This window comes from Myotis daubentonii, chromosome 7 (genome assembly GCF_963259705.1).
Source record: "Myotis daubentonii chromosome 7, mMyoDau2.1, whole genome shotgun sequence".
Taxonomy (NCBI): domain Eukaryota; kingdom Metazoa; phylum Chordata; class Mammalia; order Chiroptera; family Vespertilionidae; genus Myotis; species Myotis daubentonii.
Genome location: NC_081846.1, coordinates 94,777,052 through 94,802,967, shown reverse-complemented (window position 1 = coordinate 94,802,967; position 25,916 = coordinate 94,777,052). Strand labels below are relative to the sequence as shown.

Here is a 25,916-nt window from a genome sequence, read left to right as displayed (position 1 = left end):
TATAAGGTTTTTCAAGAATTTTCTAGAAACCGCCGATAAATTTAGTGAGACCCTGGAGGATATGAAAAAAAGACCAACTAGAAATTAAGCATACACTGACTGAAATAAAGAATAATATACAGAGATCCAACAGCAGACAAGAGGAGCGCAAGAATCAAGTCAAAGATTTGAAATACGAAGAAGCAAAAAACACCCAACTGGAAAAGCAAAAAGAAAAAAGAATCCAAAAACATGAAGATAGTGTAAGAAGACTCTGGGACAGCTTCAAGCGTACCAACATCCAAATTATAGGGGTGCCAGAAGAAGAGAGAGAGCAAGATATAGAAAACCTATTTGAAGAAATAATGACAGAAAACTTCCCCTACCTGGTGAAAGAAATAGACTTACAAGTCCAGGAAGTGCAGAGAACCCCAAACAAAAGGAATCCAAAGAGGACCACACCAAGACACATCATAATTAAAATGCCAAGAGCAAAAGACAAAGAGAGAATCTTAAAAGCAGCAAGAGAAAAACAGTCAGTTACCTACAAGGGAGTACTGGTACGGCTATCAGCTGATTTCTCAACAGAAACTATGCAGGCCAGAAGGAAGTGGGAAGAAATATTCAAAGTGATGAATAGCAAGAACTTACAACCAAGATTACTTTATCCAGCAAAGCTATCATTCAGAATTGAAGGTCAGATAAAGAGCTTCACAGATAAGAAAAAGCTAAAGGAGTTCATCACCACCAAACCAGGATTATATGAAATGCTGAAAGGTATCCTTTAAGAAGAGGAAGAAGAAGAAAAAGGTAAAGATACAAATTATGAACAACAAATACATATCTATCAACAAGCGAATCTAAAAATCAAGTGAATAAAAATTCTGATAAACAGAGTAAACTGGTGAATATAATAGAACCAAGGGCATAGAAAGGGAGTGGACTGACAATTCTTGGGGGAAAAGGGGTTTCGGGGTGCAGGCAGAGACTGGACAAAAATCGTACACCTATGTATGAGGACAGTGGGAGGGGTAAGGGCATGGGGTGGGGTGGGAACTGGGTGGAGGAGAGCTATGTGGGGAAAAAAGAGGAACAACTGTAATAATCTGAACAATAAAGATTTAATTTTTTTAAAAAAGAAAAAAAAGAAACAAAAGACTCATGAAGAATCTTTGACCCTCCCCCCTTACCTGCCCAAAGGAATTTAGGTAGAAAAACCTGCTTAAAGGAAGGGGCTACCACCTTAGCATCATAATATAAACTAAATATAGCAGACAGGGAGAAATCTAGCAAAGGCTATTTCTGGAGCTGCCCTCTCTGTCCTGTTGTTTTGGGTGGCTCAGCATGTTGTTTACCGCATTTGCTGTGTCTTGTCTACCTGCGTATTGCCTGCTTTCCCTTTGAAATCTCAGACCCCTGCCTTTCTTCTCCTTCGTCCAAAATAGCATAGAAGCCTCAATTGTCCAAAGTGTCTTTGGGTCTCATATTCTCATGGCACCTCCACATGTATGTCTGATACCAGAAAGCTACCTGTGTCGGAGGGACTCTCCCCTGCTCAGTTCTTTTTTTTCAACGCTGATTTCATGTTTTATTTTCTGGAACCATTTTATGTCTTCCAAGTTCAGAAATAAAAATAATATATTTATCCCTTAACCCTCTTCGGTTCTTGACACGCTCATGAGAAAGAATCCAGACAAGGACAGAAAGCAGTATTGAAGCAAATCAAGCAAATTTATTAAGAATGCACTTGGCATAAGCACAAGCAGGCAACAGCTAGTCTGAGCGACCCAGTGGGCGGGGATTTCCCCCTATAGGTTTCAAGGATCCCCTGCCGGATATCTTGGGCAACAGACTAGATTTCAAGGTTCCCCTTTTACATTGTTGCGGCTTTTCCCAGAGTTTATGAGGACATCTGGCAATTTTATCTTGGTGAGGATTAAAAGAAAAAGTTCTAGGTCCACCCTACCTGATTTGGCTCAGTGGATAGAGCATCTGCCTGCGAACTGAAGGGTCCAGGTTCGATTCCGGTCAAGGGCATGTACCTTGGTTGCGGGCACATCCCCAGTGGGAGGTGTGCAGGAGGCAGGTGATTGATGTTTCTCTCTCATTGATGTTTCTAGCTCTCTATCTCTCTCCCTCGCCCTTACCCTCTGTAAAAAATCAATTATAGCCCTGGCTGGTTTGGCTCAGTGGATAGAGCGTCGGCCTGCGGACTGAAGAGTCCCGGGTTCGATTCCGGTCAAGGGCATATACCTTGGTTGTGGGCACATACCCAGTGGGGAGCGTGCGGGAGGCGGCTGAATTGATGTTTCTCTCTCATCAATGTTTCTGACTCTATCGCTCTCCCTTTCTCTCTGTAAATAATCAATAAAATATATTTAAAAATCAATTATATACATAATATATACTCAGTATATATATAAATTTCTGACCTAGAGTCAGACAGCTGACTAGAAGCAAAGTTGGGACAGAAATCAGATCCCCTGTCCCCAGACATTAATCCGATGTAGTTCAACAGCTTAACACAGATGACCTCAACCTAATCCCCGGACTTAACATGGAAAAAGGAATTTGTTGATGTAATTAAGGTTATGAACCTTCAGTAGATTATTCTGGATTATCCTAAAAGCATAGACGTTTTCCCGGGTTGGTCAGAGAGATGAGGTAGAAGGAGGAGAGGAGATTTGAAATATGAGAGGGACTTAACTTGCATTGGTGGCTTTAAAGGTGGAGAAAGGGGACAAGACCAAGAAATGTGGGTGGCCTCTAGAAGCTAGAAACAACTCTCAGCTGAGATCAACAGGAAAACACACATCTCAGTCCTACAGCCGCAAGGAACTGAATTCTGCCAATAGCCCAAATAAGCAAGGAAATGGGTTCTCCCCTAGATTCTCCGGAAAAGAAAGCAGCTGACTTGATACCTGGTAAGTTTCACTGTTGTAATGTACCCCGCGAATCACAGAAGGATGCCTCAAGAAGTCGAATTAAGGAGTCATATGTATTGCAATCCATGACTATGAGGAGTCATTCCCAAATCTCATAGTAATAAGATGGTCGCAACTCCAGGTTTATATAGGCAAAAATCACAAAGGTATTGATTACATCCCAGGGTTTGGAATGAGGAACCTGGTTTGCAAAAAAAGCAGTTTACAGAAGCAGAATTAAGCATGTTAATTACAGTTTTGGGTCTCCGGATCACTTAAACACATTATCTGGGACCGATGGGTTGACATGAACACATTATCTAGAGCCCTCGCGTCTTGAGACCACTGAGTTGCCAGGAACATATTATCTAGAGCCATCGAGGCAATTTAGAGTAATTGTGCTGTCCTGGTCTTGGGACCACTGAGTTGACAGGGAAACATTATCTGGAACCCTCGGGTCTTGGGATAATTGTGCTGTCCTGTTTTCCAGGTACAGAGGAATTTGCTTTCTAAAACCAGTAAGATCACAATCAATGGGATATTCACATCACAGTCAATAAGGCATTCAATCAAATGGGATGATTTATACAATTCAGAAAATGAAAATAACTTTCCTATTGTTAAACAAAGCAAATAGGTGCAGAAGCCAAACATCAGGGCTAAAGTTAAACTACAGTTTCTACCTGAGATGACTGCTACCACACTTCATCACATCAGATGGATACCTGCAGAACAGTAACATAATAATGGTGGGTTTTGCCGGTGTGGCTCCGTGTTTGAGCATTGACCTATGAACCAGGAGGTCACGGTTGGATTCTCGGTCAGGGCACATGCCCAGGTTGTGGGCTTAATCCCCAGTGGGAGGACATGTGGGAGGCAGCCAATCAATGATTTTCACTCATCATTGATGTTTCTTCCTCTCTCTCTTTCCCTTCATTTATGAAATCAATTTTAAAAAGTTTGCCAAAACCGGTTTGGCTCAGTGAATAGAGCGTCGGCCTGCGGACTGAGGGGTCCCAGGTTCGATTCCGGTCACGGGCATGTGCCTGGGTTGCGGGCACATCCCCAGTGGGAGATGTGCAGGAGGCGGCTGATTGATGTTTCTCTCCCATCGATGTTTCTAGCTCTCTATCTCTCTCCCTTCCTCTCTGTAAAAAATCAATAAAATATATTAAAAAAAAAAAAGTTTGTGGGTCCCCCCCGCCAGATATATACTAGAGAACACACAGAACCAAAGGCAGAGCTGAAGGGGCAGATCTCAGAAGGGCAGGAGCCCAGGGGTTATCAGAACTCTGAGGGACTGTCTGTCACAGTGACGGGGCTCCATGCACCGCGTGTCTCCGCATGTCTCCGCGTGTCTCCATACAAGTGTCCAGTTCATGGGAGAGGATTCACCTTCCCGTGGGGCCCACACCCAACCTGCGGCCAGGGGAGAGGCCTTGGGATTGTCATCATTTCACAGAGGGGTGGGAAGATACGGATTCCTAAAAGGAAGGGCATTTGCTCACTACAATGTTCAATCGTGGTTCTCCTATTAAAGACATTTGAACAACTGTTCTTAAATGAGACTTCCATCGCCACATAGGCCTCACCATAAAAATATTGTCATAATAATGAGAGCAAATTATTAGTCCTTCGACTCTGCCTCCACTCCTCTGTAGGGAAGTTTTATTGTATTTACATAATACTCCCTGCATGCTTAGCCTCTGTGGCGTGCCTGTCACTCAGTCTACTGTTGAAGTGAGTAGTCCATTCCTCCTGTTGGCTCCATAGGATGTGCGCCATTGTCTTCTCTGGCTATGCTACCAAACTAAAGAATTTTGTTCACCTGCACTCATCAGAGCCCAATCAAATGAGAATGGGAGTTTGCAGCAAAGAAAGTAACGGTTTCTTTTTAAGAAAATGATGCCAAACCTGGGGTCACAGATGAGTTGTTGCTCTAAGACCTGGCTCCCTATGGCTTCCAGGGGATGGGCTATGTAGGGGGAATCATTAATCACGGTGACTAAGGGAGTTAGGCTCATGGTCTCTATTGATTGGTTGGTGCTAGTGTGGGAGGTCCTGATATCAGCCATGGCAATGCTCTGTTGGGTTTCACATGGGTGTGGTCAGTGAGGCCAGTCTGCTTTTCTGGGTGTGGAGCTGAAACACAACCAATGCCTACATATTATATTTAACTTGACTAAAACTCAATTTCTGTGGTCAACAGATCTGAGGTTTTGTTCAGAAGATTATTTGATACTGACCAAAACCTTATTGTCCTGAAGTCTTGATGATTAAGGGACTGGTTGTGCAAGGGTGAGGGAAGTGGCTGAGGATGGACAAGGCCAATTTGAACCAAAGGGAAAGAAGGAGAAAATTTCAAATGAAAGAAATGAAGTTTCTGTGCAGTGTTTCTGCACAGTTACAGCTGCGGGATGATCGTCCCTGTCTCTGCTGATCCCACAGACAGACAGGAAGCTCTGATGTGGGCACGCTCAGCTCTGCTGCTGGCAGCAATAGCCAGACCCCAGGATCTCAGGACACAACCCTGGCATTTGTTACCTTGGAAACTGCTCACAACTATGTTATTGGTTCCTTAAATTTCAACTTTCCAAAGAGGCTGAAGTGAAAGAACTTTCTACCTTTTGTGTTTCTCTTTATCCTTTGCATGAGTTCTATACAAATACCATTCATTGTTACTGAATAGCCAGGCTTCCCTTCTTTCTTAAAAATTGTCTCTTCAATTTTTAGCTAGATACATTGCCACATTGCCTTCAAGGTAAACAAAACGACATTTCCAGCCTCCCTGGCAGCACAGCTGTGTTCTGGTCATTGAGCTGTGAGTGAGACGCCCCATGCAGCTTCCAGGAAGTGTCTTTAAGGAGACAGAACAGGGCCTTCTTTGCCGCTTGCTCCTGACGAGATGAAGGAGTAAAGGCGTGGTGTAGTAAATAATTTGTCTAGTCTTTGGGCTGGGTTCCTGGCATCCAGCTTCAGGAACTTCCTGGCTGATAGATCCATCTTTGTTGTGCTAATAAGGTAACTCCTTGCGGTTCTTACTCCTGAGGGATACCTGCCGTGGAGGCTCCCCGCCAGGATGCAGCCCACCTGCCCGGCCCAGGAGTCTGGGGACAGCCACCTCAAGCCTGGGAGGATGGTGGTGGTCATGCAGCCCACCTGCCCGGCCCAGGAGTCTGGGGACAGCCACCTCAAGCCTGGGAGGATGGTGGTGGTCATGCAGCCCACCTGCCCGGCCCAGGAGTCTGTGGACAGCCACCTCAAGCCTGGGAGGATGGTGGTGGTCATGCAGCCCACCTGCCCCTTCAAAAAAGAGTCGTTGGTATTTGTGGATATCACAGTCACCAGGAACACAGAGAGGGTTCAAGATTATTTGCAACACCTCCCAGAAGCCAGAACAGTACCTGGAATCTTTATCAGTACGAGTGTATAGGTGGATACAGTGGTCCAGTGGAGACGGACAGACATGGGGAACTGACGGTGCGGCTAATAGAAATGGGGGCTCCACAGCCGTAATTACTGACCCAGGCTGATGTCTCCCTTGAGAGCACTGGACAGCGGCAACACTTCTGGTGGGTGGATCTGGGGCGACCATTACCCAGCAACCGATTACTCAATCTTCTGAAATATCTAAACCAAAAAAATGGGAGCATTCTCAGCAAAAACCGGCTTTTCTTCTTTCAACGCTATTGAAAGTGGAGCCACTTGCCACAAACCACAGGTCTGAGATGGTGGATGGACACCTTGGGTTTCTCCCGGATTGGCCCTTGGGTTTCAATAGACCAGCGGTTCTCAACCTGTGGGTCGCGACCCCTTTGGCGGTCGAACGACCCTTTCACAGGGGTCGCCTCAGACCATCCTGCCTATCAGATATGTACATGACGATTCATCACAGTAGCAACATGACAGTTATGAAGTAGCGATGAAAATAATGTTATGGTTGGGCCACAACATGAGGAGCTGTATTTAAAGGGCCAGAAGGTTGAGAACCACTGCCATAGACCGTAACAAGTTGTGGCTCAGGGCTCCCTCACTGACCCACAAAAGTTCTTTCTCTTACACGTGGCTCTTACTATTGTTCGTGTGCCAGGATTCCTGCCGCTCAGCCAGTGTTTCCCAACCAGTGTATCCCAGGCTCCCTAGGATGAATTGATAGTTAACTTTACGCTACTGCCCAAAAATTATTTTGTGGCGTTTGAATTTATAGTTTGTATTTTGAAATCAATAGGTATTTTGAATGTGCTTTTCCAAACTCCATGTGTCTCCCCCATCCTATCTTGATCACTGCTCTGAACTTGTGTTCTTAACCTTGACAACTCACGGAGGTCATAGGAAATGCTCAACAATTCTGGGAAGGGTCTGAGGGCCGATGTGAGAAGGGCCACATGAAATGTTAAGCAAAGTGGGTCTTTACTTGGTCTGCAGGGCTCAGAGGTACATGTGCAGATGCTGTGATCATGTGGCAACACTGTTTTGTGAGATGATCGGCCAGGTACTCCTGCACAAGTGTGTATGAATTTGTTTCGATGATGAACAAAAGTTAAATTTAAAACATTATCATAAAAATCTTGCAACCCCCCTCCCAAGAATGTCTGTGAAAGTAGCTCTATTTGAGAAACACTGTCTTACGTGATTTTATCACCTTTTATTCCATACTCTATGAAAACTTTAGAATCCCTCATTATGAAGTTTGTTCTAGAATTACAAGATTAACTTAACTTCCTTTTGCAGTCTCTAGGGTGAAAGGTTAATATATTTTGGTAATAAAAAGCAGTCATAGATGACTTGACTTTTTTTGTCCAATTCTCTTCTATGTTCTCAGGTCCTTAAGGAATGATATTAGTGTGAACACATCAAGTTGAAGCTTTATTCATGTCTGTCCCCTGCCATTATAAATAAAGGTACATGCTATTCACTGAGGGGGGGGGGGTAACTCCTTGTGAGCCTCTAAATTGCTTTATTTTAGTGTAGAGGTGGCGCGTAGGGACGTTTAGATGTGGGAATGAGAAGGGGGCTGGGAGTGGGGCTGGAGATTGAGCTCAATTGTGCGGCCAATGATTTACTTTATCATGCCTACATAGTTAAACCCCAATAAAGATTCGGACATTGGAGTTCAGAGGGGTTTCCTAGCTGGTGAACATACTGATATGCGGGTAGGGTGACCTGCCCCAATTCTATGAGGAGGGCATGAAAGCTCTGTGGTCCCTCTCAGACCTCACTCTGTGTGTATCCTTTGAAATAAAACTGTAATCATAAGTAGAGTGCTTTCTGAGTTCTGAGTCATCCTAGTTAATTATTGAACAAATCTGTGAGAGCCCCCACATTTATAGCAGACAGAAGTGCAAGTGGCCGGGGGATCACCTGAGACTTATGGCTGGCGTCTGAAGTAAGAGCAGCTTTGTGAGAAACTCTGCCCTCAACCTGTGGACCCTGTGCCGAATGGGTGGTTAGTGTCAGAGTTGAACTGTAGTTCACTCAGTGTTAGACCAGAAGGTTAGAGCTGATGCTGCCAGCTTGGATCGTGAGCCAGAGAATGAAATCTGGCAATGCAGAAGGTAGTCATCTGGACCCTTCTAGGTTGTGCAGCCACCTTACCAACGCTGCACTCTCTACCTTCAGATGCTACGCTTTACCTTCTCAGCTTTTGGCCACCACAACCAGACTCACTCAGGTTAATGTGAATTTATCAAAGAATTATGCATGGCTTTAAAAATGGGTGCTTGTTCTGTCATAAGGAGCAGGCCACAGGTTAAGACCCATGAGGTTCCTGATAAGTTTAGAGACTGAGTAGCTGGTCAGTCTGGCTTAAGAGGTGTTTGTTCCTCTCCCACCCACTGCCTAGTGAATCGGTCCCTCCACATTTCCAGCTTCTACAGCTGTCCCCGATTGCTCACTGACCCTGGGGACTCCGTGCTACACTTTTCTGTCATGGCTTCAGCTTATTCCTGGTTCAGCTTTCTCGTGGCTGTCATGGGCGCAGGCTTGCTAGCCTCAAATCTCGCTACATCACGTTCACGTTCTGGAGAGAAGTGAGGTTGCTTAGCTGTATGCTTTTTAGTGTGCACAGACCTTTCCTTTCAGTCAGACTACAGAATAGCTGCCCTAGCATCAGATGGCATCCCACACTTGGTGTATCTGTTAGCTATTGCTGTGTAACAATAACCACAAAATTAGCATCTTAAAACCACACACATTTCTTTTTCTTTTTTTAAATATATACTTCTTTATTGGTTTCAGAGAGGAAAGGAGAAGGAGAGAGAGATAGAAACATCAATGATGAGAGAGAATCATTGATCGGCTGCCTCCTGCACACCCGCACTGGGGATTGAGCCCGCAACCCAGGCCTGTGCCCTTGGCCGGAATCGAACCTGGGACCCTTCAGTCCTCAGGCCGACGCTCTATCCACTGAACCAAGCTGGCTAGGGCAACACACACATTTCTTATCTCACAATATCTGTGTTCAGGAGTTCAGGCCTATCTTAGCTCAGTCCTCTGCCCAGGTATCACAGGCTATAGTTAAGGTGTCAGCTAGACTAGGTTTTCCTCTGGAAGTTCAACTATGAAAGAATCGGCTTCCAAGTTCACTCAGATTGTTGGCAGAATTCATTTCCTTGGTGTGTAAAACTTAGGGTCCAGCCACTCTAACTCGTGGAGGTTTCTTGTAGTTCCTACAGGCCACCTGCAGTCCTTGCCATGTGAGCCATACAGCTGCTTCGTCAGGCCAAGCAGGAGCGCCTCTGGTCTGGCAGCAAGGCCGTCTTATGTAATATAACATGGTCCAGGCAGTGACAGCCCATCATTTTTGCCACCGTCTATTGGTTAGATAAAATTACAGGTCCTGCCTATATTCAAGGCAGAGGAATTATACAAAGGCAGGACCGCCAGGAGAGGAATCATGGGAGGTCATCCTAGGGTCTGTTGCCACAACTCGCATATGTACATTTGGGATAGGGACGGTGGGGCAGAATGTGGTGCTTGGAGGGGACAGATGCTGAGTTTGTCCTGGGTATAAACAGATGGAGGTTATAAACACAGCAGACGGAAGCAAGTTCAAAAGTTTCATATCCTTTATATGTGTCGCTCATTTAACCGATACAATCAAATTGAGGTAAGTAACGGTATTCTCAATTTATGAGTAAGTGATCAGGAAGAGACTAGTATTTCCCTGGCTAGTGAGTTGGCCAAGGGGGGTGTCTGGACTTAAAAAAACCACTGAAGACTATGACTCCCTGGCTTGGTGAGGCAAACCAGCCCCAAGGAGAGCAGACCAGACAGCACGGAGCAGGCTGGCACGGAGCAGAGCTCTCTAGCTGGAGCGGGGCCTGGCCCCAGGGTGGCCTCACAGCTGTGCTGTATCACATTGACCTGCTTTGCACTAGTTTCCTTCTTCACTGCACCCCCAATTGGGGATTCCTTTTGGCCTGGAAATGGCGCTAACAACCATTGCTTGACACTTTCTAGGTAGGCACTGTGGAGTTGGAAGCGCTCTACCAGGTGACTGCCGAAGGCTGAGGTCTAGAAAAGGCACTTCAGGCTTGGGCAAAACCCTGGAGCCAAACTGTGGAGAACTGGTGGAACTATTGTTGAGATCCAATGTTTGGAGAGGTCAGAGAAACTAAATTATTAAGCCTTTGAATACTGGGATTCAAAATTTGGAATATATTCTAAATTAGCATATCGTGGATGAAAAGGACTCAGATTAATGCTTTAGAAAAAACTCTGTGGAGAGCAGATTGTGGGTAGGAAGAGAGGGAGTAGAGGCAGCACTCCTGTAATCCACACAAGCAATAATGAAAGTGTGATCCAAGCCCTAGCTGGTTTGGCTCAGTGGATAGAGTGTCGACCTGCAGACCAAAGGGTCCCAGGTTCGAGTCAGGTCAAGGGCACATGCCTGGGGTTGTGCAGGAGGTAGCCGATCAATGATTCTCTCTCATCATTGATGTTTCTATCTCTCTTTTCCTCTCCCTTCCTCTCTGAAATCAATAAAAGTATATTTTTTTAAAAAACAAAAAAGAAAAGAAAGTGTGACCCAAGGCTTATGGAAGGGATGGAAAGCGGGTAAAGAGGTACATATGGTGACTCTGGAAGATGAAAGAGTAGAAACAAGATAAAACTAAAGGCAGCAAGACTGGTGATGCCATTAACCAAATCCAGAATCACGAGGAGTAGGGATGAAGCGCATTAATAAAGGTGACTGATATGCTAAATTGCAGGCGCTTGTAAGACACATGCATTGATTGGTGCAGCAGGTGGAACTGTAGGTGTAAAACTCACTGCCATGTATTGTAAAGGGGCTGGGAAGGCTGGTTTTTGTGAAGAAGGCACAGTGGAGATGGACAGGGGTAAGCGGAGAACCAGGAAAAGGGTGGCCACAGAGGCCGAGGGGAGGAGGTTTTAAGCAGCATTATCCTGAGCCGGACAAGGAGAAGTCGAGCAAGGCGCCTGCGAGTTTGGGGGCGCATTTAAAGACGGGTGGCAGGAGCAGAACCCATCAAGGGTGGAGCCTGCCTAAGGAGAGGCGGCTAAAGTGTGTTGCAGCAGTTATTTCAGAAGAAACGTGGTAAGGGAAGAAGGTGCGAGCGGGGGAAGGCCTGAGGAAGGAGGCGGGACGCTGAGACTCATCGGGCGGCGCGTGCGGGTAGGAGGCGGGCACAAAGCTCCAGCCTCCACTTCCACCCGGGAAGGCGGGCCGTCCCGGTTATTGCCAGCCCCAGCTGTGCCCCGGCAGCTCGGGCGCAGACCTGCCCACGGGATCAACGCCCACCTGCACCCCCTCACCGCCCCGCAAAACAGTGCTATCCCCCTGCGCTTCCCCGGAATCGGGAAAGACAGCAGGCGCAGCGCCGAGCCGCTGCCGGAAGCGCTGTCGGAGCCGGCGGCTTCAACCCGGCACTGTGCCCCGATCGGCGCGGCCGTCCGTGGCCTCCGGTGGCGGCGTCCAGTGCCACTATCAGCGCGGGGAAGGCAGCCTCTTCGGGAACCCCCCCCGGCCCCTGCTCCGCTGCGGCAGGCCTCCCTCACCCGGTTCCCGCGCCGCTCTCCCCTGGGGAACGTGAAAGCTAGCGCCCTCAGCAGAAGCAAAAGGGCGGGACCCACTCTTCTTAACGCGCAAAGGGAAGGGCCAGAACCACCCTGAACATCGAGGAGGGCCTTTTGCCTCTGCTGAACCGTCCGGAGGCCCCGCCCAAGCCCGCCTCCCAGCGCCGGGGACTACATTTCCCGCCGGCCTTCGCGGCCCCGAGGGGCAGACCCGCCCTCTCTCCCGCTCACACTGGCGGTGACTGGCTCCCCGGAGGAGGGCGGGGCTTGCCCCAGCCAATAGATGAGGGGCTCGTTACGGCGGCGGAAGCAGCGGCGCTGGGCTAAGTGGTGGGGGACAGAGTGCTTGCGCCCCGGCGGCGGCGGGGGCGGCGGCTGCAGCGGAGGGTCCGGAGCCGAGGACGTGGGCCCCCGAGCTGCGAGCGCACGGGAACGAGCTCGAGGCGGCGTGGTGACCACTCGGTGCAGCGCCCAAGTAATGGCGGGACGGGCGCCCGGGAATGGAGGGGCGAAGAGGGGAGGAGACGAGGGGGCGGGGCGGTCGAGTCGGGCTGCAACGTCCGTCCCGCTGCGCGTCCCCGGGGAAGGGCAGTGGTGCCGTGTCCCCAGTGGCTCGGACCCAGGCTGTGTGGCGAGCTGGGCTCAGCGGGCGGACCCGGCGTCCTGCAGCCAGAAGGGGAGAGGCGCTGCGTTGCTTCGGGTGGGCCTGGGCTTTGGCGGGGAAGCGAGCGGCTGGCGGGCGGGCAGGCAGCCTGGGAGTTTGGCTCCCGGAGCAGTTTAAAGTGACTCTCCACATCCGGGCCCTGCGCCCGCCGCTTTTAGACCCCGGCGGAGGCGAGGCCTCCGGCTCTCCGCCCCCCGCTCCGGAGCGCCCGTCTTCCCCTGTCATTGGCTCCGCCTCGCAGGGCTGGGACGGCCACGGCCAGGCTCGCGCCTGATTGGCTGGCAGTCGGCGGGAGGGCGGGAGGGACCGGAACGCGCAGGGCGCGGCGGATTGGTGCCAGCCTCGGTGACGCGCTTCGGGGGCCAATGGACCGGCAGGGCTGTTGGGGGCGGGTTCGGGGAGAGGGCTGGAACCCTGCCGCCCGGAGCGGCCGGGCGCCGGGCTGAGCGAGCGGAGGGGCTGGACGTCGTCGGGGCCGAAGCGCACTCCGTGGAGTCCGGTCCGCGGCTCGGAGATTAGCGCTGCCGCCGAGATGGGCCCTCCGCGGCCCCCCCAGGCCGGCGAGATGCAGGCGGGGGCGGCGGGCGGCGGCCGCAGGTAGAGACCCACGGCGGTCCTGGGCTCCCGGACGCCCGCTCCCGCTCCACGTAGCCTCGGAGGCCCGCGGTGTCTGGAAACTGTTCTCCCGTCTCAGCGGGGGGCTTGGGGCTGGGAGGGGGCTGAGGGCGAACAGGCATGTCCGTAGAGCGGGGCTTGGAGGAAAAGGGGGTGCATTTTAGAGAAGGCGTGAAGGCCTCCGGTCCCTCTGGCTCTGAGGGGGTCTGTGAAAGCGAGCAGCGGAAATCCGGCCGGGGAGCCGGGCAGAAGAAAGCTCTTGGGAATTCGGCTCGGATCAGGGCCTCCCGGGAGGCTTCTGGTTCTTAGGACAGGGCATCTCCCCCCGCCTCCTGCGGCTCCCCTTGCCGTGAGGGTCACAGATGCACACCCGCTGTGTTAACGTGTTGTGGCTGTTGTGCAGGGCTCAGTGTTGACGTTTTAGTGTGGCAACCCTCAAAAATATTTGTGGAGGGCCAGCATCCCCCAACACCATATTAAACTTCCGTACATCCAAAATTACAGACTGTAGTTCATTTCCGCACTGTATATTGATCACAAGTAGTTGTCATAGATGAATGATGCTGCAGTAATTGTTTCTGAGGGGAGATATAGATACTAAAGGTACTTTAATTTTTCATTATAGATTCTAATCTCAGAATCCAGTAATAACCATATGACTGTATGCACTGCAGGTGGAAATGAGTTCTCAACAGTTTCCTCGGTTAGGAACTCCTTCCACTGGGCTAAGCCAGGCTCCTTCGCAGATCGCCAGCAGTGGTTCTGCAGGACTGATAAACCCAGCAGCTACAGGTGAGACCTGTGATATTCTATATTGCTTCTGTTTTAAGAATATTGCCAGTTTTCTCATTAAAAATTAGCAAATTTCTTCTGGGATTTTAGTAAAGACTAGGTTATCAAATTTAAAGAAAGGATATGTTACAATTCTAATTTAAATTTAAGCAAGTCTTTTTTTTTCCTGTTTTAATCACATCATGTTCTAGTGTATACATGAAAGTTATAGTAAAGCATGCCTGCAAGAACTATTTTTATAGATGTATTGATGCCTTCTCATTTTCCTAAGGCCCAGAGATACGGTAATAAGAGCCCAAAGGTAGGTCGGGCATAGGCCTTGTTTTAGAGGTCAGAGATGCTGCTAAACATTCTACAATATGCAGGACAGTCCCCCACAGCAAAGAATTCAGTTGAATTAACAGGGCTGAAGATGAAGAACTCCAAACAGTCTAGTTCTCTTTAGATATCAAGTAAAAAGATGGTGCTGCAAAGGGAAATGAAGCACTTTTTCTGTTTATTTTTCTTTGCTACCTGATTGCTATGTTCTTTATCATGGTAAATGGTACCACTGTCTACTCATTGCTCAAACCAGGAACTCAGGCATCATCTTTAATTGCTCTGTCTTTGTCTCTTGCCTATGAGCTCTGGCCTTTTGTCTAACGTTTCAGCCTCCTTTTCCATTGCTTGGCTTCCCTCTGCCAGCTTAGTTTTTGTTACAAATTTATTTTAGTTCTGTTTATTCTTGAAGTAACTCAGAGCAACTCTATGCCTCCTGCATAATAATATCTATCACATTTTCTGACTCATGATAACAAATTCTAGGCTTTCTTGACCTTGAGAATTTGAACATTCTGTTCCTTTTGCCACAATCTTGCTTCTTCCTTTCCACACTTATTTGTCTGGCTAATTCCTGTTCTTAAGGCTTTGAGTCAGATGTCACTTTCTCTAGGAAGCCTTTGCTGACTCCCTTGATCCACAACAGTTGATTTAGGACCATGTCTGTCTCCTGCAGTTTTGCTGACCGGTGTAGGGCACACAGTAGTATTCAGCAAGTTATTGTAGAGCAACGAGAAGTGCTGTACTCCTTCAATATTGTTACACTATTTTGTCTTTGGTGTAAGTTCAAACCGAATAATTTAAAAGAGCATAGCTAAGAATATTTTTGAACATCTCTTCTTTACATGGAATAATATTGCTCATTTTAAAAGCTGTCAGCAATAATTGCACTCAGATTTTGTTGAGAAGGAAATCATTGACTCAGACCAAAGTTGTCTATAATTTCAAAGTTCAGACGTATAGATTACAACAATTCTCTATTGCTTCAAGATTCTTTTCTGGTAAAAAAAAAAAAAACCGGAAATCGAGAACTCCAGATGTCTGGAAGGAAATGATAAATGGTTCCAAAAAGAGCTTAATGGTAGATGATCAGTACATTATATCTTTTTAAAAATATATATTTTTATTGATTTCAGAGAGGGAGGGAGAGATGGAAACATCAATGATGAGAGAGAATCATTGATTGGCTGCCTCCTGTATGCTCCACACTAGGGATCAAACCCATAATCTGGGAATATGCCCCCCAACCTGAAATCAAACCGTGACCTCCTGGCTCATAGGTCGATGCTCAACCATCGGGCCACGCTGGCCGGGCAGTACGTTATATCTTAATGCAATTGTCAACAATCAAAGTCTTCCTGAACAAATAGATTTGGGAGAAAGTTATGAAATTGTCCATTTCCCTTAAAATTCTAATTAGGGGAAAAAATCTGCCTAGACAGTGGGGAAGGTTAAAAATTGATAATGAGAGACAGAAGTAAAACTGCTTTTATTCACAAACAACATGATCGTCTATGCAAAAAATCCTAAAGAATGTTTGTAACAAGCTGTTAGAACTAATAAATGAAATTAGTAATGGTTTCAGGATAAATGTTTAATATACAAAAAGCAATTCTATTTACTAGCAATGACCAATGAAATTTTTTAAATCTCAGTTACAGTGGTATAAAAAAAAAAAAAAGACCACAGAAAAGTTAGGGACATGCTAACAAAATATGTGTAAGACCTAAGATTAGAAAGATACGTAAAACATTGCTGAGAGAAATTAAAGATCTAGATAAATGTAAAGATCTGTCATGTTCGTAGATTGGAAAACTCAGTATTTTTTTTAATAGTATGTTTGGGGGGGGGGGGCGGGGCGGGGAGAGAAACATCGATTGGAGGCTGTCTCCTACAATGTCCGTCCCTCCCGCCCCCAAGATCAAGCTAGCAACCTTTCAGTGCATGGGACAACCAACTGAGCCACACCAGCAAGGGTGGAAAACTCAGGATTTTATTTTTTTTCGTTAATCCTCACCCGAGGATATTTTTTTCATTGATTTTTATAGAGAGTGGAAAGGAGCGGGAGAGACAGAAACATGTATGTGAGAGAGACACTTCCGATTGGTTGCCTCCCACATGTGCCCTGACCAGGGCCGGGAATCAAGCTGCAACCGTTAAGTGCCCTTGACTGGAATTGAACTCAGGACCCTTCAGTCTGGCTAGGGCAAAAAACTCAGTATTTCTAAGAGATCACTTCTACCAGAGGGATCTATAGATTCAAAGAAATTCTAATCAAAATTTCATCAGGCTCAGTGTAAAAATTGACAGCCTAACTGTAAAATTTGTGTGGAAACCTAAGGACCTAAAATAAAATAGGCAAAGCAGTTTTGACTAAAAAGAGAAATTTGGAGGATTCTGCTACCTTACTAAGACTTGTTATAGCTACACTAATCAAGACAGTGTAGTTTTGGCATAAAGATAGAAATATGTATCATTGGAACAAAGTAGAAATAAATCCACACATAATGGTCACTTGATTTTTAACAAAAGTACATAGGTAATTCAAGAGGGAAGTGATAAAAAAAAAATAGGGAAGTGATAGATTTTTTCAACAAAATAATGCCAGAACACCAAAATACACATGGAAAAAAATGAACCTTGACCTTTACCTTCACCGTACACAAAAGGTAACACCAAATGTGTCATCATGAATCTAATATAAAACTTAAATTTTCTAAAACAAAACATTAAAGAAACTTTGCAACCGTAGAGTAAGCAAAAATGGCCCTGCATCACGAAAAAAAACTCTGTATAAAGAAGGAACTAATACATTACAGATGACTGCTTGTCAAGACACTTAATAAAATAAAAAGGTAAGCCACAGATTGAGAGAAAATTTGCAATAAATGTATCTACAAAGGACTTACATTCTAAATTCATAAAGAACTCTTGTAACTCAGTAGTAAAAAGACAAACATCCTGATTGTTTGTTTTTTGTGTTTTTTTTTTTTTTTTTTTTCAGGGCCCACATTTCACATTTTATTGCACTTTTTCCACAATCACTGAATCCTGCTGGGCTGTGCCCAGGGCTCCGCTGATTGTTTTTTAATGGGCAAATATTTGAATGGAAACTTTACCAAAGACTCTTTTTTAATGTCAAATAAGCACAAAAAAGATACTCAACAGAATTAACCCTCAGGGCAGTGCAAATTAAAACCCCAGTGGGAAACACAGCCATCCACTGAAGTCACTAAAATGAAAAGACCACCAGTACCAAGCTTTGATGTGTCTACGGAGCAAGTAGAACTCATACATTGTTGGTAGAAATGCAAAATAATTTAGCCACTTTAGGAAACAGTTTGTATCTTATAAAATTACATAAACGCATTTCTATACAACCCAGCAGTCCCATTCATAGGTATTTACCCAAGACAAGTGAAAACATATCATACATACAAAGACTTACCCTTCAATATTTATCAAAGCATTATTCATAACTAGAGGCCTAGTGCAGGGATTCATGCACTGGTAGGGTCCCTTGGCCTGGCCTGCAGGGATCGGGCTGACACCAGCCCCATGCATGGGTTTGTCCAGGGCGTGTCCGGCTCGTGTCCAGCCTGTCTCGCCTAGTCCCAATCAGGGCCAGTGGGCTGGGGAGGGACTGCAGGAGATTGGCTGACTGGGAAGAGACTGGGAGGGCTCCAGGGTGTGTCCAACCTCTCTTTCCCAGTCCCAATCTGCCAGACCCCCCCACCCCCCGGTGGTCAGTGCACGTCACAGCGACTGGTTGACCAGTCAGACACTTAGCATATTAGGCTTTTATTATATGGGATAGCCAAAAACTGGAAACAACCCAAATTTTCTCACCTGGTGACTAGATAAGCAAAGTTTGCTTTACCCATTTAATGGAATACTAAGCAATAAAAATAAATAAACTTACTGGAATATACAACATGAATGAGCCTCAAAAACATAATAGAAAATCTAGACACAAGGGACCACGTGTGTTGTATGATTTCTGTTTATATGAAATTCCAGAAAAGACAAAGCTGTAGTGATAGAAAACACATCAGTGGCTTTTAACCCTTTGAGTGCCAACCAATATCCTAGGAACTATGCTAAAATTGCCAAGGCATTTTTGCTGATTTTACTGCAGTTTAGGAAAAAAACTATGAATCGCAAGTAAATGAAGTTACATATTCAATATCTTCCACAAAATCGTCATCTTCACAGCAAGAATTGACATTTAGCAATATCATCATCACTAATAAAAGCAGACTTAGAACTGAACACTGCAGGAGGAGCGCGATAGTGCTCTTGGCGAAAGACAGGAGGAGCGCGATCACACTCCCTGGCACTCTAGGGGTTAAGGAATAAATGGGAGGAAGAGAATTCCCTGCAAAGGGCCATGGTTGAACTTGTTAGAGTGGTGGGAAGTGTTCTATATCATGATTATGGTGTGTTCCAGTAATGTGTACTCTTGTAAAAATGTACCTAATTTTAAACAAGGAATTAGTGGATTTTATGTGTAAATTGTACTTCAGTAAGGCTGATTTAAAAAATGGGGGAAAAGTCTGGCTGGTGTGGCTCAGTGATTGAGTGTCAACCCATGAACCAAGAAGTCGCTGGTTCTATTCCTGGTCAGGGCACATGCCCAGGTTGCAGGCTTGATCCCCTATAGGGGGCATGCAGGGGGCAGCCAATTGATGATGTTTCTGTCTATCCCTCTCCCTCTCCCTCTCAAAAAATCAATAAAAACATTAAACAATTGAAAAAAGATACAAGCATATCCTTGACAAAGGAAGATATATATGAATGGCCTATGATCACATAAAAATTCAACATTACTAATCGCCATAGAAATGCTCCAAAACCACAGTGAGATACCCACTGCATGTCCAGTAAAATGTCTGTATCAAGAATTGGTAAGGATGAGAGCAGACTGCTGGTGGGAACAAAATAGCAACTGGTCAACCAGTAGACTTTCTGCCCCCTGGTGGTCAGTGCACTTCATAGCGAGCGGTTGAGCAGCCTTAGCATATCATTAGCATACTATGCTTTGGTTGGTTGAATGGACGACTGGACACTTAGCGTATTAGGCTTTTATTATATAGGATAGGATTGCACTTTAGTAAAGTTCTAAATATCAAAATTTAGAAAAATCTGAATGATCTGGGGGGAAAATCAATATATGGCAAAATATTAAATATATATCCATCTTTTCATCTAACACTTGTACTTTTGGAAAATTTTTCCTAAAATGATTGAATAAGGACTCAAAGTACATATGTAGCCCAGCCAGTGTGGCTCAGTGGTTGAGCATCCACCCACGAACCAAGAGTTCTATTCCCGGTCAGTACACAAACCTGGTTGCGGGCTAGATCCCCAGTGTGGGTGTGCAAAGAGGCAGCCAATCAATGATTCTCTCTCATCATTGATGTTTGTATCTCCCTTTCCCTCTCCGTTCCTCTCTGAAATCAATAAAAATATATTTTTAAAAGTACATATGTATATTCATCCCAGAGATTTGTTAACAGCAAAAATTTGGAAATAACACAAAAACCCATCATTGATATAATGGTTAAAAAAGCTATAGAAAATGTATATAATGGAATTCCATGTAGCATTTTAAAAATGATGCAGAGCCCTGGCTGGCTGGCTCTGTTGGTTGGAGCATTGTCCAGTACACCAAAAGGTTGAAGGTTTGATTCCTAGTCAGGGCACATACCTAGGTTTCAGGTTTGATCCCCTGGTGTGTGTATATGAGGCAACCAATTGATGTTTCTCTTTCACGTCAATGTTTCTCCCTTTTCCTCTCCTAAAACCAATAAACATATCCTCAGGTGAGGATAAAATAACAGTAACAATAATAATAAAATAAGATGATGCAGAATATTTTTTTCTATCACTCAGCAGTTTCATTCCTAGGTATATATCCAATAGAAATGGATCACATGTTCACCAAAAGACATGCAGGAATATAACTAACACTATTATTCACAATAGCGGAAACAAATCTAGCTAAATGCCTATTAACAGTAAAATGGATAATTTTTGTTTATTCATGCAATGGCACACTATACTGAGTTTGAAAGATCTATAACTACGTGTAATAGCATGGGTGAATCTCATACCTGTGAGTGAAAGGAGCAAGACACCACAGTGGGATAACATAGATTCTGATCCTATATAAAGTCCAAAAACAGACAATATTAATCTATTGTGTTAGAAGTTGATGAATATGCTTGGAGGAATAAGAACTGGAATTGGGCTGGATATAGGGGTTCTGGGAAACCAGGAATGCTTTGCTTTTTAAAAATCTAATTTGCAAATCAACCGAAAAGTGGACTGACTGGTCGCTATGATGCGCACTGACCACCAGGGGGCAGATGCTCACTACAGGAGCTGCCCCTGGTGGTCAGTGTGCTCCCACAGAGGGGAGCACTGCTCAGCCAGAAGCCTCCAAGGCATTGCTAAGGAGCAGCGAGCCCAGCTTTAGGCTGGCGAGTGCAGCCACGGTGGTGGGAGACTCTCCCGCCTCCATCTTTGCTGCAGGTAGGCAGTAAGGAGTGACGGGTCCTGGACTGCAAGAGGGCGCGGCAGGGCTGAGGGGGGACCTCTGATACATACATATTTATTATATTTATTAAAATTTCGTGCACCAGGGCCTCTAGTACATATATATTTATTAATTTCAGAGAGGAAGGGAGAGGGAAAGGGAGATAGAAACATCAGTGATGAGAGAGAATCATTGATCAGCTGCATCCTATATGCCCCACTCTGGACAGATCCCACAACCCAGGCATGTGCCCTAACTGTGAACCGAACCGCGACCTCCTGGTTCATAGGTTGACGCCCAACCACTGAGCAACTCTGGCTGGGCTGTTGTGTTTCTTGATTTGGGGTGCTGGTTACTCAGGTGTATTCAGTTTGTGAAAGTTCATTGAACACAAGTCTTTATGAGGGTTTTATTTCAGTTAAATAGCCCTGGCCAATTTGGCTCAGTGGATAAAGCATTGGCCTGCAGACTGAAGGTCTTGGGTTCAATTCCGGTCAAGGGCATGTATCTCGGTTGCAGGCTCCATCCCTGGCCCCAGTTGGGGTTTATGCAGGAAGCAACCAATCAATGTCTCTCTCTCACATCTATGTTTCTCTCTCTCTATCCATCTCTTAAGATCAATGAAAACATATCCTTTGGTAAGGATTAAAAGAAAAAGAATCTGAGTGAAAAAAAAAAAAAAAGCCTTCATTAAAAAACAAAACAAAGTAATAATAATTTGCCCCAGACCAGGGATCAGACCCACAACCTAGGTTTGTGCCTGACCGGGATTGAACCCTCGACCCTTCAGTGTCTAGGTCTAGGACAATGCTCCAACCAATTGAGCCACACTGGCCAGGGCTTAGATTATCTTTTTAATGTTAGTTTTTATAATACTTTAAATAAACATTTCAAATGAAATTATATCATGTATTGCACGTTCAATAAGTTGAGCTCATTTTAGTAGTTGTCAAGTCCTTTGTTCATAGGAAAGGGAAAGCCACAGGAACCAAAACAAGTCCCGTGTCTCCCAGCTGTGACTTTTGGTTTGCTCTCCATCAGGGGAACTTAATGCCCAAATTCTCTTAAGAAAACCTTGCAAGGAAATTGTCAGTTTATCAACTGAAATTAACTGCAAGTTCCAGTCTTGTATATGCTGTTAAGTTAACTAATATTGGAAAGGTGTGACATGCTGTGTTACCTTATGTCTTTACTAGTCAACGATGAATCTACTCGAGATGCTGAAGTCACTGCCAGGGAGCACGTGGGTTCCAGCAGCTCCCTCCAGGCCCGTGAAGAGAAGCAAGAGCCCGTTGTGGTGAGGCCCTACCCACAGGTGCAGATGCTGTCGACACACCATGCTGTCGCATCGGGCACCCCTGTCACTGTGACAGCCCCGCCAGCACATTTGACGCCTGCAGTGCCACTCTCATTTTCGGAGGGACTCATGAAGGTAATGGAGAGGTTTAAAATTTGAACCACAGCTAAAGACTGGCTGTAATATTGCTGACAGTTTTTACAAAGTTTTAGGCTGTATCCTAGTATCATAGTTTGTTTTGACCTATCAGTTCAGCTCTTCTCTGGAACTCCGAGTTCTGCTGTTCTGCAGTGTCTAGTCTTGTGCGGCTGAGCAGTTGGCGTCACAGGAACTTTTCCAGTGCTCATTTGACATTGATTTTATTCAAGTTACCGACATGCTAACTCAGTTTTTATCTTGGAGTAGCACTCTTCTCCAAGGTTTGGTTTGGTTTTATTCCTCACCCAAGGATATGGTTACTGATCTTTTTTAGAGAAAGAGAGAGAGAAACATCCATGTGAGAGGGAACATCAATTGGTTGCCTTCCATACATGTCCTGATGGGGGATTAAACCCACAACCTAGTTGTGCGTTCTGATGGAGAGTTGGACCCACACCCTTTCAGTGGACGGGAGGGCACTCCAAGCCAACTGAGCCACCTGCCAGGGCCAAGCTTTTATTTTTTGTGTGTGAGGGGTTTTTTTGTTTGTTTTTAAAATATATTTTTATTGATTTCAGAGAGGAAGAGAGAGAGGGGGACAGAGAGAGAAACATCAGTGATGAGAGAGAATTATTGATCAGCTGCCTTCTGCACGCCCCACACTGGGGATCGAGCCCGCAACTCGGGGATGTGCCCTGACTGGAATCAACCCTGGGACCCCTCAGTTCGCAGGCCGATGCTCTATTCACTGAGCCAAATCAGCTAGGGCCTAAGGTTTTATTTTAATAGCTTGCTAATTTGAAGATATAGGAGAATATTGCCTTGTATATTGCCTTGTAGTTATGTTTCCGTTACTGTGAGTTGTTTACTTCTGCTCAACCTTGGGGGAGGCAGCATTGTATGGAAGAATGTAGGCTGTGAGCCATACAGATCTGGGCTTTATTCCCCGTTCCAGTTGTTGCTCTGTGTGTGGCTTTGAGCAAATGACTTAGACTTGTTTTGCATGTTTCCTCATCTGTACAGTGGAAACGCTATGATGATGCGAGAGAAAACATATAAGGCTTCTGGCATCTTTCCTGGCACTCTCCAGGGTGGACTTGTGTACTTTGAACTTGAGAAGGAAACACATTGCTAGTCAGATGTCACTGATCATGTTTCGTGTGCTTTTCTGTTGGCAGCCGCCTCCGAAGCCCACGATGCCCAGCCGCCCCATTGCTCCTGCTCCACCTTCTACCCTGTCACTGCCCCCCAAGGCCCCAGGGCAGGTCACGGTTACCATGGAGAGCAGCCTCCCGCAGGCCTCAGCCATTCCCGTGGCAACCATCAGTGGACAACAGGTTTTTTCCTTCTTAATCTACTGATTTTCAAACTGAGATGCCCAACTGTTTATCATTATTTATTGGATGCCAGCAGTATATTAGGCACGGTACTAAGTAAACAATAAAGTCATTTATATCTGCAAGAGGATGACGGTAGATTTGAGAGAGAAGTAGCTACAGTGAATAAAACCAGTATGCACAGTGGTCTTTGTCATTTAGCCAGTAGATACTGAGATCTGCTGTGTGTGAAGCACTACCTTCCCTGAGGTACAAATCTAGATAAGACAGCCCATGTCCTTGCGCCCAGAGCCCCTTGTGCTTGGTTGTAGCTCAGAATCTGGGTGGGTTGACAACTCCCACAGCAGTCGTGCTTTTCTGGGTTTTGCTCTGAGGACAGCAAATGTGTATCTCTTGAGTGACTGGCGGGTTCTCGCAAGGAGCCCACCTATCACGAACAGTTATTTATTTTTAACCCTTTGAGTGCCAACCAATATCCTAGGAACTATGCTAAAATTGCCAAGGCATTTTTGCTGATTTTATAGCAGTTTAGGAAAAAAATTATGAATGGCAAGCAAATGAAGTTACATATTAAAAAACTTAAGGAAACCTTTACTACATTGACATATTTAGCAATATCATCATCACTAATAAAAGCAGACTTAAAACTGGACACCATTTCGAAGCTTTGATAGCGCTCCCGGCACTTTTGGCGGAAGACCGGAGGAGCGCGGATCACGCTCCCTGGCACTCGAGGGGTTAAGTCTTGTGGGGGTTTTTGGTATGTGTGTGTTTTTGTTTTTTTTTAATCCTCACCCAAGGATATTTTTCCATTGATTTTAGAGAGCATGGAAGAGAGAGGGAAAGACAGAGAGAAATATTGATGTGAGAGAAACACATCGATTTGTTGCCTCCTGCATGTGCCCTGACCAGGGCCTGGGCCAGGGAGGAGCCTGCAACCCAGGTACATGCCCTTGACTAGAATCGAACCTGGGACCCTTTGGTCTGCAGGTGAACTCTCTATCCACTGAGCCAAACCGGCCAGGGCTTGAAGTCTTATGTTTTAACTTAAAAATTTTTTTTGAAAAGGTAATCCTTATACATAATATATACAGTATTTGATTTACTTAAATATTTTAAATTACCAATGGAGAAAAACTAAATCTCAAAACTATCCCTTTTAAGTTTTTAAGAAACAAAATTGGTATTCCAAAAAGATGCATTGTGTTTTACTTTTGTCCCATTGCTGAGTACTCCCAGAACCCAGAAGTTACCCCTTCCACCCCCCGCACAGCCCTCCCCCCGCTGCGCGCGCGCGCACACACACACACACACACACACACACACACCCCTGAGAAGCACTGGCATTGGGTGGGAGGATTTGAGGAAGGGGTGTTTGAGGGTGAGCTGGAGAACTGGTAGGGAAGGGCTTGCTTGATGCTAATTGACATTTACTTAGAAACAGAGCATAAAGAATGGATGACTGCAGTGGCATGCGAAGGATATGGTGAGAACAGGAAAAATAAGCTTTTGGCCAAGACAGAAAACAAGCCTGAAAGACTAATACTGAAGATGAGAGTGTCCAAAAGTGGCCAGTCTGTTGTGTCATCTGTCCCAGGGTCTAGCTAGTGGGTGTGTTCTTGCAGTCACTCACCATGCCTGCCAGCACAGGCCACCGTGCAGTGGGCTATGGGGAGAGCTCACTGTCCTTTCCCTGGGCGATACCCTGTCTGAAAGGAGCAGCCTGGTCCACATTTGGAGACAGCTGACTTCCCAGAAGCAACGTCTAAGCAACAGGTGCTACGACTAAGCAGGTAGATGACATTGCAGCCTGTCCGTTGCAGGGCCATCCCAGTAACCTGCATCACATCATGACCACCAACGTGCAGATGTCCATTATCCGCAGCAGTGCTCCTGGGCCCCCTCTACACATTGGAGCTTCTCACTTACCTCGAGGTAAAGTCTGCACATTTTGTTCAAATTCTCGAAATACAATATACATTTGGTAGGAGACACAAAACATATCCGGAATCAGTTTAATCGCATTACAAGACAGCAGAAATTAGTGCAGTACATGTTTTTGGCATCGTCCAGTATGTGCATGTTATAGATACAACAAGTATGTGTACGTGTGTGTAAACTTAAAGCAATTGAGGTTTTTAATGTCTAAAAAATGTCCTTTTTAATGAACTCATCAAGGCTATGATAGCCTAAATATGGTCTTATTTTTACTAAATTGCAAATACAAATACTGATTAGTTGCTAATACTAATTCCTATATGTTTAAAGTTTA

At 45.6% G+C, this 25,916-nt stretch overlaps 1 protein-coding gene across 6 annotated transcripts in view; it reads left to right on the top strand.

The window, feature by feature from the left end:
- The first annotated feature begins 12,247 nt into the window (after positions 1-12,247).
- SAP130 (Sin3A associated protein 130) overlaps positions 12,248-25,916 on the top strand; it is a 100,250-nt gene continuing 86,581 nt past the window's right edge. Inside the window, exons 1-5 of one of the 6 annotated variants that reach the window (XM_059704826.1) lie at positions 12,248-12,417; positions 13,896-14,013; positions 22,069-22,304; positions 23,486-23,644; positions 25,468-25,579. In XM_059704826.1, coding sequence (XP_059560809.1) covers positions 13,902-14,013; positions 22,069-22,304; positions 23,486-23,644; positions 25,468-25,579 — 619 coding nt within the window. In that variant the 5' untranslated portion in view covers positions 12,248-12,417; positions 13,896-13,901. Of the gene's footprint in view, positions 12,418-13,024; positions 13,204-13,846; positions 14,014-22,068; positions 22,305-23,485; positions 23,645-25,467; positions 25,580-25,916 lie in introns of those variants that run through there. The other 5 variants (XM_059704828.1, XM_059704822.1, XM_059704825.1 and 2 more) reach the window with 5 other exon arrangements.